The sequence below is a fragment of the Gossypium arboreum genome, chromosome 12 (assembly GCF_025698485.1).
Source record: "Gossypium arboreum isolate Shixiya-1 chromosome 12, ASM2569848v2, whole genome shotgun sequence".
In the NCBI taxonomy this organism is placed as follows: Eukaryota; Viridiplantae; Streptophyta; class Magnoliopsida; order Malvales; family Malvaceae; genus Gossypium; species Gossypium arboreum.
The window spans coordinates 115474848-115490237 of NC_069081.1; the positions used below are offsets into that span (position 1 = coordinate 115474848).

The following is a 15390-nucleotide window of genomic DNA, read 5'->3' on the forward strand; positions in this document are numbered from 1 at the left end:
TCATTTCAAACTCAAACCAGCATTATGTTTTTGTTATTTCCTTTTCTTTTTTATTTTTATTTTGAAAATATTATTACAATTAATGTTTTTTGACCCAATGAATTTGTGGATTTATGAATGTAAAATAAAAATGCATGTTACAATTTTTTTTGTTCTTTTAACCGTATTCTAACTTTTTGGCCTATAAGCCCTCAGCCATTAATTAATTTTTTTTTGAAAATAATCTTATATTTTGAATTCTGGCAGTTTGACCCACGCCAGAAGCTAGAATTTTCGCCAAAACTAAAATTGGAAAGGGGTATTTATGTCATAACAATGATTTTTTATTTACTGTTCTCTTGACTGGAAGTCAAAACAAACACATTTGTTATCGCTAATGCATTGATTATTTAAATTAAGCATGAATTAAATTTAAAAGAGCTCGTCCTTACATTTTTTTTTGAATTATTTATTGTTCATTTTTCTTTAAAATAAAATGTGAAATCTCTTTCCACCAAACACTGTTACAACTTACATATAGAACGTGAAAAAAAAAAAAAAAAGTGAAAGAACTCTTCTACTTCAGATCCACTCGCTTACAATGCTTCCTTGTTTCTGAGTTCTTGACTCGGTCTCTGACTCAGTCCTTGCCGCATTACCAGCTCCTTTCCATTAGCTGAACTCAACGTCTAGACTGGTACAATAGGCTTGTTTTCCCGCGCGTGTCAGCACATTTTGACCTGTTTTTTTATGCATTTGGTCGAGTGATCGAATAAATGGCGTGTTTCCGGCGAATTATTCCGGAGCGCCGGTGAGAGTTCGCGGTTTTCGGAGGTTTTTGTGAAAGAGATGTTTAAGTCGGCGAGATGGAGGAGCGACAGGAACAAGATAAAAGCGGTCTTCAAGTTGCAGTTCCATGCAACTCAAGTAATCTCATTCTTTCAAATTCAATTAATTGAATAATTTCTGCAAGTTCTATTTACTTTTGTTTATTTATTAGCTCCATCGCTCAGCAAATGCAGCTCAAACGGCGAACAGAGTTTGATTGGATTGTTTCTGAAACTGCTTTAGCTAGTTTGATTGGCTAAAAATGATCATCTTTTAAAAGTTTCTTTTAAAACAATTAATAATTACTTTGTTTCGTAATGTGATTGCATAGTTTGAGAAAATGTTGAAATATTAATTATGTTCTGTATAATTTAGGTGACGGAGTTAAGTGTACAAACACTGATGATATCGGTGGTTCCCGGCGACGGAGGAAAACCGACAACAAAATTAGAAAAGGCGACGATTCTGGACGATATCTGTCGATGGGAAAAACCAGTGTACGAGTCCGTTAAATTTGTTCGAGAGCCAAAAACTGGGAAGATCAACGAAAGAATCTATCATTTTATTTTATCATCAGTAAGATATTTTTGATGAATGTGTTTTTTTTTTCTTTAATTGTTAGATAATTAATATTTTATATGTTTGTTGTAGGGATTGGGAAAAGGAGGTTTGATTGGGGAAGCTTCAATTGATTTTTCTGCTTATGCAGAGGCAATTAAAACTTCAATCGTTTCTCTTCCACTGAAGAATTCAAATTCAAAAGCAATTTTACATGTTAGTATAGTTTCAGTCTCTCTGTTTCTCTCTCATATTTATATGTGTCATGTATACTTCCTCTGGTAGGCTTTTTCTTTAAGTCTTTCCTCATAAATATGGTGATTCATTTTTTAAAATATGAATTCAAGCTGTGTTGGTTTTGAACAGGTTTCAATACAGAGGGTGCAGGAAAATGCTGATCAAAGGTAAAGAATGGTCACTTTTTATTGAATTCTTCTTGTAATTGGAGTTTGTTTCTGGAATGCTGTAGTGTTTGCTTGTGAGTTTGATTTTATTGGGATTGTTTTTTCAGAGAAGTGGAAGATATTGAAGATGCAAGTATTAAATCACAAGGTAGAAGCTTGAAGGCCCACTTGAGTAATGGTGAAGCAGATGAAAGCATTAAGAACGCTTCAATTGAAGTATGTTCCTATTCCATTTAGTGAAAGTGTTCATTTTGGGTTTGCTTCTTGCTATTTTGTTCAATATTCAGACCATTTTCTTCTTCTCTTAACAATTTTTGTATCCTAATATGTGCTTAATATAATTGGTGATTGAGAATGGATATGCAAGTTTTACTTATTTGTTTGTTTGTTATCTATCTGATAGGATGTGCCTTTCAGCAAAACCCCCCACAATGATGAAATGCATGAGAACCATAGAGGATCTAATGGATCTGATACTACCATTTCAAGTTCTGATAGTAGCTCTGGACTTGATACTCCACGGGAACTTGGAAATAGAATAAAGAATGACAGCATCTATCAGGACCCTCCTTATCTGCCACCTATGAGTAACACCTCATCTACTCCAAAACCAACATCAGTTGCCTCAACAACGATCTACGAGGCTTGGTCGGCAGGTTCTGATCATGGAATGAGTACTGATGACTCCAACAGTTCTCAGGATACGTTTCCGAGAGAAAGTTCCCAACATGGTTCAGATAATGAGATGGAAAAGCTCAAGAATGAGGTCATTGCCTTGTCCAGGCAAGTGGATGTGTCGGATTTGGAATTGCAGACTCTCCGAAAGCAAATTGTAAAGGAGTGTAAAAGGGGGCAGGATCTATCACGGGAAGTTGTTACTCTGAAAGAAGAGAGAGATGCACTCAAGTTAGACTGTGAGAAACTTAAGTCCTTTCAGAAGCGAACTGATGATGCAAAAGTTAAAAGCAGGCTGCAGTTTGAGGGTGGGGACCCTTGGGTTCTCGTTGAAGAAATGAGACAAGAGCTGAATTATGAGAAAGACATGAATTACAATCTTCGGTTACAACTGCAGAAGACACAGGAATCAAATGCTGAGTTAATACTTGCTGTGCAAGAACTAGAAGAAATTTTGGAGGCAAAGACTATGGAGATTTCCAATCCTCCCAACAAATCTGAATCCAATGGCAATGCTGAAGAAGTGAGAGCCATCATCTCAAGAAATGACTCAGATGAGGATGAAGAGCAGAGGGCACTGGAACAGCTTGTTAAAGAACACAGGGGCCCCAAGGAAACCTCTCTACTAGAGCAAAAGATCATGGACCTCTACAGTGAGATAGAGATCTACAAGAGAGAGAAAGATGAGCTTGAAGCACAGATGGAGCAGCTAGCACTTGACTATGAGATACTGAAACAGGAAAATCACGACATCTCATACAAATTAGAGCAAAGCCAGCTTCAAGAACAACTGAAGATGCAGTATGAGTGCTCGTCCTCCTTTGCCAACATAAATGAACTTGAGACCCAAATTGAATTCTTGGAAAGTGAACTTGACAAGCAGTCAAAAGAATTCTCCGACTCTTTAGCCACTATAAATGAACTAGAAGCCAATGTCAAAAGCTTGGAGGAAGAGTTAGAGAAACTGGCACAACAATCTGAAATGGATATAGAATCCATCACACGAGCCAAAGTTGAGCAGGAGCAAAGAGCTATACGAGCTGAGCAAGCCCTGCGAATGACAAGATGGAAGAATGCAAATACAGCTGAAAGGCTGCAGGAGGAATTTAAAAGGCTCTCTATCCAGATGGCCTCTACATTTGATGCAAATGAGAAGTTGGCTGCAAAAGCTCTGACTGAAGCTAGTGAATTACGCTCGCAGAAAAATCAGCTGGAAGAACAGCTCGAGAAAGCTAAAGAAGAGCTCCAATCAGTTAGAAAGGATTATGAGGCTAAACTCTCTAACCTTTCCAATCAAGTAAGTTCTAAATCAAATCAAATAGAACTGATGTTGGAGGAAATTGATGATAAATCTAAGAAGCTTGAACAACAAAAGAAGCTTGAGGAAGAAGTAAGTGGGGCTTTTTCCCAGGATATCTTCAGCCTAAAAGCTGAGATTGAAAAGCTGACTATAGAAAAGAATTGCCTCCTTGAACAAGCTCAGAAGGCCAAAGACTTAAGACTTGAGTTGGAACACACAAAAGCATTAGCTAAAGAATACGAAATGCAGATGCAAAGAGCATATCTAGAAAGAAATGAACTGGAGAGTACAGTTGCTTTGATGAAAGAGGAAGCGGCTAAGGCACTGGAAGAATTGCAAAGAATGAATCATCTGAAGGACGAGAAACAAGCGGCAGTTGAATCTCTACAATCAGAGCTTGATATCCTCAAAAATCAGTACAATAAATTGAAGCATTCTCTGTCCGAGGATGAATTGGAGAAAGAAAAACTCAAAAAGCAAGTAGTTCAACTAAAGGGTGACCTTAAGAAGAAGGAAGATGCATTTACCGGCATGGAAAAGAAGCTGAAAGAGAGCAATGGAAGAGGAGCAGTTTCTCATGGAACAAGAACACCATTAAGAAGCAATAAATCTGCCTTGGTTCCTGGCAATTCTAAAGATGTTGCGAGCCTGAGGGAAAAAGTAAAGTTGCTTGAGGTAAATTTACACTTCCATGTTCTATATAAACAAAAGTTCCTCTAAACTTTGATGCAAATGGTTTAACAGCAATATGGGAATTCATGATCAAACAACAATTATCCAAAATTTTACTTTATAGTTTGTTTCTTCCTTAATGGTACAGTTATGAAAAGGAAAATTTGTATTCTCAGTGAACATTTTTTCTCATGGCAGGGACATATAAAGTTAAAGGAAACAGCTTTAGAAACATCCACAAATGTTTTCCTGGAAAAGGAAAAGGATCTTCAGAAGAAAATCGATGAATTAGAAAGCAGAGTAGAAGAATTCAACAAGCACAGCGCCAGCTTCTACGGGTACCAACTTCAAAAGGTCAGAAACATTATACTATGATTTAGAAGAAAAAGGAAACCAAAAAAAAAAAAAAGGGAATAATTTTAAATGGAAATTCTATTATATCAATGAACAACATTTTTAAGTGTATTGCTTGCTTGGGCTTATACTTTGTTTCCAAAATGGTAAAACAAATGCAGGTAGCTAAAGACGATAACCAGGATGAATTGATAGCTGAACTAGCAGCATTGAAAGAAAGAAACAAGTCCATGGAAGATGAATTGAAGTATATGCAAGATCGGTATTCCGAGATAAGCCTCAAATTCGCAGAGGTGGAAGGTGAACGACAACGGCTTGTGATGACGGTACGTAAAATAAAGAATGCCAAGAAGAGCTGAAAGGTATTCATTTCTTCGTATACAAGTTACTACAATGTATAGTTGAAGTAGCAGCTGGATTTGTACCCACACGGAAATTGCAGGTGAGACAGTTTCCTCTTTAGAATGAAAAAGAAATTAAGTTGTACAAAAAAATCAAAAACGCATTCACCTCACCTAGTAGTTTCCATATATAGTTTATTTTTTATAAAAAAAAATTACTTTGCATGTTTGATTCTTGTTCTTATATTAAAGATTGTCATGAACATTTCCACAAATATATATATATATATATATTGACAAAGCATAAACTAGCTCTTCTTTTACTCTTTATTAGCAAGGTTTCAATTTCCATGCTTGAATAGGTATTTGATTTTTTTTTCAGATATATTTTAGTAAGATTTGTTTAAATATAATTATAATAAAAAATAACACCGACACTTAATTTCTTTTTAATTTGTGGAAATTCTGAATTTTCGAATAAGATCCTGGTTGGATTCCGTGGGCACGTGAATTTTGCAAAGCACGGGGTCTTTTTTTTGGACGATGGGTAAATCCTCAAAATTGATAGTTTCGTTTTCCCGATTTATAAATGCCAAAAAAATAAACAAAATAAAAATGATAAACATGAAGTTGCCCATATTTGTAATTTGAATGAATATTAATATTAGATTATATAGCGACAAATAGATAAAATAATATCAAATACATTGTATGTCGAAAATCATACACCATATATATATATATATATATTTATATTATAAAAATAATTTTTATTATTTATGTCAATTTTACAATTCACGATTAGAGTTCATGGTTATTTTCCTTCCAATGTCATTTCCTGTTAACTTATCGAAAGTGATAACAGTAACATGAAAACAATAAAGGAAAGCAAAAATAAAATGATCAAATAATTTATTCATAACCTCAAGAGCTTATTATATAGGCAATTACATAACAGAAAAAAAATAAGAACTTGGACACTAACAGAATAAGACTCATAATAGGACTCTTAATAACTAGGGAAAAATCTAAACCAAATAAACGCACGATCTGCAACCACCAAATCCCTGATGTGCAGCAACTACATGCCTAGAAATAAGGATAACAAACATATTTTGTTAACAATCCCTCCCTTAAACTGAAAAATCATTAAACTTTAGTTTACTGGTGCCATTCTTTAAACAGGATCCTCCAAAGTGCAAACTCCAATTAACCTCCCCAAATTTTGAAAGGGAAACAATTTGAGAGGTCTGATGAATATGTCAACCAGCTGATCTTTACTCTTGCAGTACTTCAGATCAATTACCCTATCATTGTTGAGATCTAAAAAAAAAATAGTACTTCAATCAATATGTTTGCTTCTACCATGTAATACTGGATTTTTTGAGAGTCTTATAGCTGAGTTGTTGTCACATAAAATTGCTGTAGCTCCCATTCTCTTGAACTTCAGCTTTTCCAAGATTTTTCTCAACCAAATAGTTTGGCAAGCATAGGTTGTTGCAGCAACAAATTCAACTTCAGTTGTTAACAAAGTAATAATGGATTACTTATTGAATGACCATGAAATAACTCCGATTCCCATCATGAAAACATAACCTGAAGTGTTTTTTCTATCATATGGATCTCCTGCAAAGTCACTATCAATAAATTTGAAAAATTCTTCCTTTGTGTAAAATAGCCAAATATCATTGGTTCATTGCAAGTAATGAAAGATTCTTTTGGCAACCAATAAATGAATCTCTAAAGGATTCACCATAAACCTACTGATCAAACTCACAGAATACTTTATGTCAGGTCTTGTACTAGTCAAGTACATTAAGCTGCCAACAATCTGCTTATAAAAAGTGTTGTCCACTTTCTTTCCTTCTCTATTCAACTTCAAACCAAACTCAATGAGGGTGTTTGCTAGATTGCAATCTTTCATATCAAACTTGCTCAGAATATCTTGAACATATTTCCTTTGAGAAATAAATATTCCATCAGCTAATTGTACTACTTTTATGCCTAGAAAATAATGCATCATACCAAGATCTGGCATTTCAAACTCAACCATCATAAACTTATTGGATTCATTAAACATAGAACTACAATTTCCACTGAAAATAAGATCATCAACATATAAACTCACAATAAGCATTTTCCCTTCATCACCAGTTTTAATGAGAAGAGTAGACTCATAATGACACTTGGTAAAATCAACTTTCAAGAAATAAGCTTTAATTCGACTATACCAAGCAAGTGGGGTTTGTTTCAACCCATATAAAACCTTTGTTTAATTTATAAACCTTATTTCCACTTACATGTTTAACATAACTAGCTGGTTGTTCAATAAATACATGTTATTCATGTAAAAATGCTGACTTCACATCTAACTAGAAGATAGGCCAAGAGTGTTGGGCTGCAAGCGAAATCGCCAATCTAATTATATCATGCCTTGCAACAAGAGCAAAGATTTTTTTGTAATCTACCCTAAACTTCTTATAACCTTTGGCCACCAAGAGCGCCTTATACTTATCAACTTCTCCATTCTCCTTCAACTTTTTCTTATACACCCATTTGACACCAATTGTCTTGTGCCCTTCTGGAAGCTAAGTCAACTCTCATATATCATTCATCTCTATAGTTTTAATTTCTTCATTCATTGCCTTTCGCCATTTCGACTCCTTTACAACGCTTTCAAAAGTTGTTGGATCACACTTTACAAATAAGAAAAAATTGGATGATTAGATCTTCAATCTAACCAATGTTGATTACCTCAAAATCTCCCATCCAAGCTGGTCTTCATCAAAAACAGCTAGGACTAGGTTCAACTGTTTCTACGTCGGTGGCTGTTGGAGCTTTATTTTGGTGAACTCTCAAGCTCAAATGTTGCTTGGATCTGCTAATCTAAAGGTTGTTGCCTTTTATCTTCAATTTTAGTGTCAACAAAGGTTTAAGAAGGTTACTGGTCATTCCAATTCCAAGTGTTCTCCTCATAAAAAATTATATCCTTGCTAATCACAATTTTCTCCATTAAAGGATTAAACAGTTTATATGCTTTAGATGTTTCACTTACACCTAGAAAGGCACACTTATCTCCATTGTCATTAAGCTTCTTTTTGCATCTAGAACATGTGCATAAGCAATGCAACCAAAAATTCTGAAGTGATCTACAACGGGTCTTCTTCCACTCCAAGCTTCTTCAGGTGACATGTTTTGAACATAAAAAGTTGGGTTTCTGTTCAAGACATAGATGCTCTAATTTATTCCTTTTGGCCAAAATTATTTTGAGACCCTTCCACCAACAAGCATGCTCCTCACCATATAAAGTATGGTTCTATTTTTCCTTTCTAATACGTCATTTTGTTAAGGGTATATGCAGTGGTAAGCTCTTTCCAAATGCCATGACTATCACAAAATGGTCCAAATTCCTTGGAGATGCCATGGCTATCACAAAATGCTCCAAATTCCTTGGAGCAATATTCTCCACCACGGTTAGTGCGAAGAGCTTGAATGGTTTTCTTGATTTCATTCTCAACAAGTGCCTTGAAGCTAGTAAATGCACTAAATGCTTTTGATTTCTGCTATAAAAAGTAAACTCATGTTTTTCGAGAATAATCATCAATGAAAGATGGGAAATAATTTTTACCTCCATTAGATAATGGTTTTATTGGTCCACATATATCCGAATGAACTAATTCCAACACACATTTTGCTCTCCAAGACTTTCATTTGGGAAATTATTCACGATGTTGTTTGCCAACAACACAATCTTTAAGCACCTAGGATGGAATGACAATTTGAGGAAGGCCGCTAACCATCTTTTTCTGTCTAAGAGTCTTTAAACCCCTAAAATGAAAATGACTATAACAAAAATGACAAAGCCATGAGTCATCCTTCACTTTAGCCGTCAAGCAAGGTTGAACACAATCAATAATCAATGGAAACAACCTGTTAGAACTCATTGGAACCACTGCAATAGCACCTCTAGAAAGATCATAAATTTCATAAGCACCTTTTGATATCATAATCACATATCCTTTTTCTTGCAATTTACCAGCACTTAACAAGTTACTTTTCAAAGCAATTATAAAGAAAACATTGGAAATTGTTTCTACAAAACCATTCTTGGTTCTTATACTAATATCACCCTTTCCCACTACATCTACAATAATTTTATCTCCAAAAGACATATTAGTTTGAAAGTCTTCATTTAGATAAGAGAAAAAAGACTTATTACTGTACATGTGGTTACTACATCTTGTATCCACATACCATAAACATGAGTTCTGCTGCTCTTCCTACTTGTTATGAATTTATCAACAAGGTTTCAAGTTCTTCTTTTTCTGTAAAATTTAACTTTTCTCCCTTTTCCTTGCCATTAGACAGATTAGTACGACATTTAGAACGATAGTGACAAAACTTATTACATCTGAAACTTTCTACCTTTGACTTGTCAAATTGTTAATCCCGTTTTTTGCCTTTATCATCTGGTCTAGCATGCTTACCACCATATTTATTCCAACTGTCTCCTCTACCTCTTCCCCTTCCTCAACTTCTACCTCTTCCTCTAGAAGAATGAGTTGAAGCCTTAAAAGCCTACTCTGTTGGGGCAAAAGTTCTGTTCATATTCTATTCATGGACCAATAAGGAACTCTAGACTTCATCAAGGGTGAGTGCATCAATGTCATTGGATTTTTCAATTGAGCAAACAACCTAATCATATTTTGGTGTCAATGATCGCAATATCTTCTCAATAATGGCCATGTCATCCATTTTCTCACCATGAAATTGCATATTATTCGCGATTCCCAGGGTTCGTGCACAATAGTTTGTAACAGACTCACTAGCCTTAATCTGAAGAACCTCAAAGTCCCTCCACAAAGCTTGGAGTTATGCACGTTTCACTCTGGAAGAACCTTGATATTTTGTCTTCATGGAGTCCCAAATATCCTTGGAAGTTTCTTTGCAAATAATGATTTCCAGTATCGAACGATCAATAACTTGAAGTAAGTAATTATTTGTTTTCAAATCTTTCAGCTTCAACCCTTCATGTCCTTTTGATGTGCTTTTGTAAGCCTTTCTCCATTTGTTGGTGTTGTTACACCGTGCTCAATGACCTCCCAATATTCGTTGGACCGCAAGAAGTTCTCTATCAGCATGCTCCAATGATCATAGTGACCATCAAAATATGGAATAGCCGGCTGTACAAAATTTTCAAAAGCCATAAGAGGACCACAAACTTTTTTCTCTCACCTAAAATACTCTTCTTTTGCCTGGTTATGATACCGCTATTAACTTACTAAAAAAGATAACAGTAAGATGAAAACAATAAAGGAAAGGGAAAATAAGATGATCACATAATTTATTCATAACCTCAAGACCTATTATATAGGCAATTACTTAACAAAAAAAGAAAAGAAATTAGGCACTAACAGAATAAGACTCATAATAGGACTTTTAACAACTAAGGAAAAATATAAACCAAATAAACCCATGATCTGCAACCACTAAATTCCTGATGTGCAACAACTACATGCCTAGAAACAATGATAACAACATATCTTATTAACATTTCTAAGGTTCAAACATGTGTTCTATGTTGAGAGTACAATGTGTCTTAATATTGCATCCAACGTTTGTTGGTTATTATAAAAATTTGATATGTAGCAAAAAAAAGTAATCATTTGTAGAGGGGGCATTGCAATATAAACCCCTTCACCTTTTTTAAATAATTTTTAGTGATTGCAAATTATATTTTCATAATAAGTCCTTTCAATTTACTTATATTCAATAATTCAATTTATAATTTTATATAATAAACCACTATAAATTTTAAAATCTTTTAAGCTTATCACACTTTTTACAAATTAAATACATTATTAAAATAAAAATAGATACAATGTTGCAACAAATTATACAAATTATTTAGTGATCATAATATTTAAATTTAATTAAAATTTACGTTGAATAATTAAAATTAAAATTAAGTTAGAAGCTATATATAAAAATAGAATTTCATACGATCTACTGTTTTAATATTTATATTTTTAAAATGTTTTTATTTAAATTCAATTTAATATCAATTATTATGTTTTTATATCGTTATGTTTTAATTTTGTAATCATTTTATGAATTTTAAAAATTTAAATATAATTAATGCATATAATGGAAAAAAACTAGTATATATATTAAACCATTGTTGAAATTAATAATAAAGAAAAAAACAAAGGTGGAAAATTTGAAATTATTAAAATAAGAAATGCATGTTAAATATTTTTGGAGTTCTTAATGTGTGATGTCAAAGTGTGAAGGGAAACGACGGCGTCCCACACCACAATCCACCTTGGTGAGCTTGTCTCACCACACTCCTACTACACCTAAATTTATAGCCAATTACAAATTATTTTCTTTTATTTGATTAAAATTTTTTTCATAAATATATGAGCTATTGCATTCTATATTTTTTTTCTTCGTATTTTCATTTAATTGATAAATAAAACAATTCAAATTGCTTTGTCACTTTCAACGAGGATATAATTTTGCACAATTAAATTTCTCTAATTATGACACCTAATATTTGTTTGACTTCCAAATTTCTTTTTTTTTTTTTAGTGAAAGACTTCCAAATTTCTTTGTTATTCACTTGAGAGAGAAGAGTATTCTTTTGAATTATCATTTATAACTATATTGATTGTTATAATTAAATTTAATTATTATCAACAATTAATTTAATTCAGATTAAATTTACTTAGAGTAAATTTGGATTTTTTATCATTAAATCAAAACTTTATTGATATATTTACAGAAAAACAAGTATTAAAATTAAATTTATATTAATTATAGGTAAATTTTCTAAGTAATTAATTATCAAATTTTAAATTTTCATTATTGTTTCAGTGAAAAGTTAAGAGAAAAGAAATAACTCGAGTTAGTAGCTTATTAGTAGGGTATTTATTTTTTTAAGAAAGACTTATAAGTACTAAGAATTATCAAATTGGAATTTACAACTTCACACATAATACAAAATTAATAGTAAAATTTAACCCAACTGATTTAATTACTACCATTTGAGTAATGGTTAAAATTTTTCAAAAATTAAATCCAAAATTTAAACTAATAAGAAATTCAGACAAAAAAAACTTTTTCCATAATTTCCAAAATGTTTTACAAATTAAAGTAATAAACAATATACATATTGCAAAAGAAAATTCTAATAAGATTGGTTTTCCCCAAAAAGAAAATCAATACAAATCTGAAATACAGAAAAAAAGAAGGGATTATCTTCACTTGTTGAAATATTTCCCTATACTGCACTGTTTGATTTAATCATGGTTGGGTTTATCTACAATCTCCGACTGATCAATCCATAAACGGTGACAAGAGCAACGATCAGGGAATGATCCATATAGGGTTCCACCTCCAAAGCTAATACATCCTCTCCTAACACCACCCCACTTGATACCTGCTTTTGCATCACCTGCATTTCATTTACCATTCACAATCCTTAAATCGTTTTTATTGAATATTTTTTCTGTGAAAATAAATAGCTTTCGTTGTTGGTGCTTACCTCTGCTACAATATCTCCAGTTATGTTGAGTATCTTAAACCCTTGGTTCTTGCGACCCAACCTCACTATCCAGTACGTGTTTAACCCCACAGTAACCTGACAGGCTATTTCTCTCCGGACAATACTGTAGCACTTCTTAACTGTAAAGCATGGCTGTTCCTTGTTTGTGCCCGCTCTATACCCGTTCCAACATCCAAAGATTTGAAGCTTCTGCAATATTATTATTTTCATTTAATAAAAACAAGAGCAATACAGTAAATTGAAATCTCAAGTTTCTTTATATGCAGTAGTACCTTGCTTAGTATAGAAAATAGGATATTGCCTTGCAGGTCCATGAGTTGAACCTCACAGCCACCTTTGCTGTCGTAGTTTTCGACACGATATACGATGTCACCTTTGGAATCGAAAACGGTGCAACCATTGGTGTGGCATACAAGTGATTTCATCCAAACGGTGAATGTTTGTCTTCCAGCTGGAGATGGATCTGAAACGGATGCTCGAGGATGAACCTTATTAGCCATCAATGGAGAAGAAACTTAAATTTGATGTAAAACTTTAAAGATGATATATTGAGAGAAACACCAGCCAGAGGTTATATATATACTCCATCCAACTTGTAAGTTTGGGATAATATCAATTTTTGCCCCATTTAAATTTATTTTTAACTCATGAATTTTAAAATTATAAAAATTTGATAATGTTCTAATAATCTGACCAGTAGTTAAACATGTCAGGCCATTGGTTCTCGATTCAACTACTAGACCAACAACAAATAAATAAAATTCATAATTTTTTTTTAAAAATTAATAATTTTATTAAACCAGTTCAACTATTGATTTTTGTCCAATTTTTTTAATCAATTTTGTTTGAATTAATATATCAATCGATTCTTGATTCATTCGGTTCAACTGACTAATTCAATCATGTTCCAAAAACATTAGTCATATCATCAAACCTTGATAGAATCCAAATTTAAAAAGTAAAATAGATCTACATATTAAGTTTATGTACCAAAATGAATTTATTTATCAAATTTAAGGAGTAAAAATTATATAATCTGTATTTAAAAAATCAATGCAATGTGACAGCCATGGGTTCACATAAAATAATTGTAAGGAAAAAAAAAGATATAAGCTTCTCAAGGAAAGGGTACTTTAAATGGCTCTTAAAAAAGGTATTTATGAAACTATATGAGCAGTTGAAGGTTCAAGGAAGGGCTACGGATGTAGGGAATACGTATGTATGCGAGTGAAAGCACGTTTAAAGCATGGGTGTTTGAATAAAAAATAGGGTTTGTTTACAGGGGAAAGATCTCAGCTGTTTTGACCATATCTTTATTTATAATTTCAAGTTTCTTCAAACTCTATTATTTGATTAATATATTGGTTGATGTCATGAATTTTTTTAAAAAAATAAAATTAATGAGACTTTACATTATATTTTTGTTTCAAATTTTTATCTTCAGCCATATTCTTATCCATTCAATTCCATTCAACTATGCTATTTTTTAAATTTTATTTTATTTTTCATTGAATTTGAGTTTAATTATCCATAAATTATAATGTTAATTTGTTATGTATATATAGGATTTTCTTTTTCTTTTGAAGAATATATTTAGGATTTTAATGATCGAGAATTGACCTTTATACTTTAATTAAGAATTTAGGGATATTTTTAATTAATTAGGTGTATTAATTAATACATAGAGGTTGGGCTAATCGAGGTATAGTTAACTTAATTCGAGAAGAAGATAAAAAACGTGATAATCTATATATTTTGATTAATTTAATAATAATTTTTTAATACATGTTTGTTCCATATACGTATACCTAAATCATATCCAACGTGGCAAAGGTACCTTTCAAATTAGATGAGAAGGAATATGAATAACTTTTTGAATAATTCTTTTTTTATCATATTGTTATTGTTATTCTTTTTTCGACTTTCAAATATGAGAATAATGCACTTCAGACATTTAAACTTGTATACTCTTACACCGACAATAATATTCATACCAATTGAGCTTAGACTTAATCGACTTCTTTCTTGAATAATTAAAGATAAATAAATTATTTTTTTTAATATCTCTAGTGTATGCTCAAGAGATTCCACATGTATATGTGTATATATTTGGTTTAAAGTGTTTGCTCAAACTTGTCTTAAAAGTCATGTAGAAAACAAAAATAACTCTAAAATCAACTTAGATAAATGGTTGTTTAAGTTTATTTAAACATTGACAATCATATGTCCAAGTTCGTAATGAATATTATTTTTAATAATTTTAAATAATTTCTTATAAATTTTAAATAAAATTTTATAACTTTTAGAATTATTTGAAGAATCATGTCCATTATGAATTTAAATAACTGTTTGTCCAAGTTCATTTGAAATGGACAACATTTGTGTAAGTTCATCTTGAAAGTGAGTTTTTATATAGTTATTAAAAACTTTATTTATTTTTGAGTTTTTTTAAAATTTAAATATTTGCTTATGTGATATATTTTGCCACGTCATCATGAGATACATGTGGCACATTACGTGTAACATCCCCTAACCCCAAACCGTCGCCGGAACAGGGCTACGAGGCATTACCGGATATATCAGACAACTTATGGATATTTTACAATTATTATCACATTCATAGTATAATTGAAGAATTATGTCCCTATAATGGACTTTCGAAGCCCAACACAAGTATTAAAGTGGAATGAAACGGACTTGTTCGAGTAT

At 32.3% G+C, this 15390-nt stretch overlaps 2 protein-coding genes across 2 annotated transcripts; one reads left to right on the forward strand and one right to left on the reverse strand.

The window, feature by feature from the left end:
* The first annotated feature begins 386 nt into the window (after nt 1-386).
* On the forward strand, nt 387-5419 carry LOC108480743 (uncharacterized). The gene is made up of 8 exons (XM_017783834.2): nt 387-906; nt 1183-1383; nt 1459-1581; nt 1732-1769; nt 1877-1985; nt 2173-4419; nt 4615-4770; nt 4932-5419. The coding sequence occupies exons 1-8, from the start codon at nt 829-831 to the stop codon at nt 5127-5129; spliced, it is 3150 nt and encodes a 1049-aa protein (XP_017639323.1). The 5' UTR covers nt 387-828; the 3' UTR covers nt 5130-5419.
* A 6882-nt stretch (nt 5420-12301) lies between these two features.
* On the reverse strand, nt 12302-13225 carry LOC108482639 (protein LURP-one-related 4-like). Its single transcript, XM_017785762.2, has 3 exons — nt 12954-13225; nt 12661-12870; nt 12302-12570 (listed from the first exon to the last, which is right to left on the reverse strand). The coding sequence occupies exons 1-3, from the start codon at nt 13179-13181 to the stop codon at nt 12436-12438; spliced, it is 573 nt and encodes a 190-aa protein (XP_017641251.1). The 5' UTR covers nt 13182-13225; the 3' UTR covers nt 12302-12435.
* Nucleotides 13226-15390: the final 2165 nt, after the last annotated feature.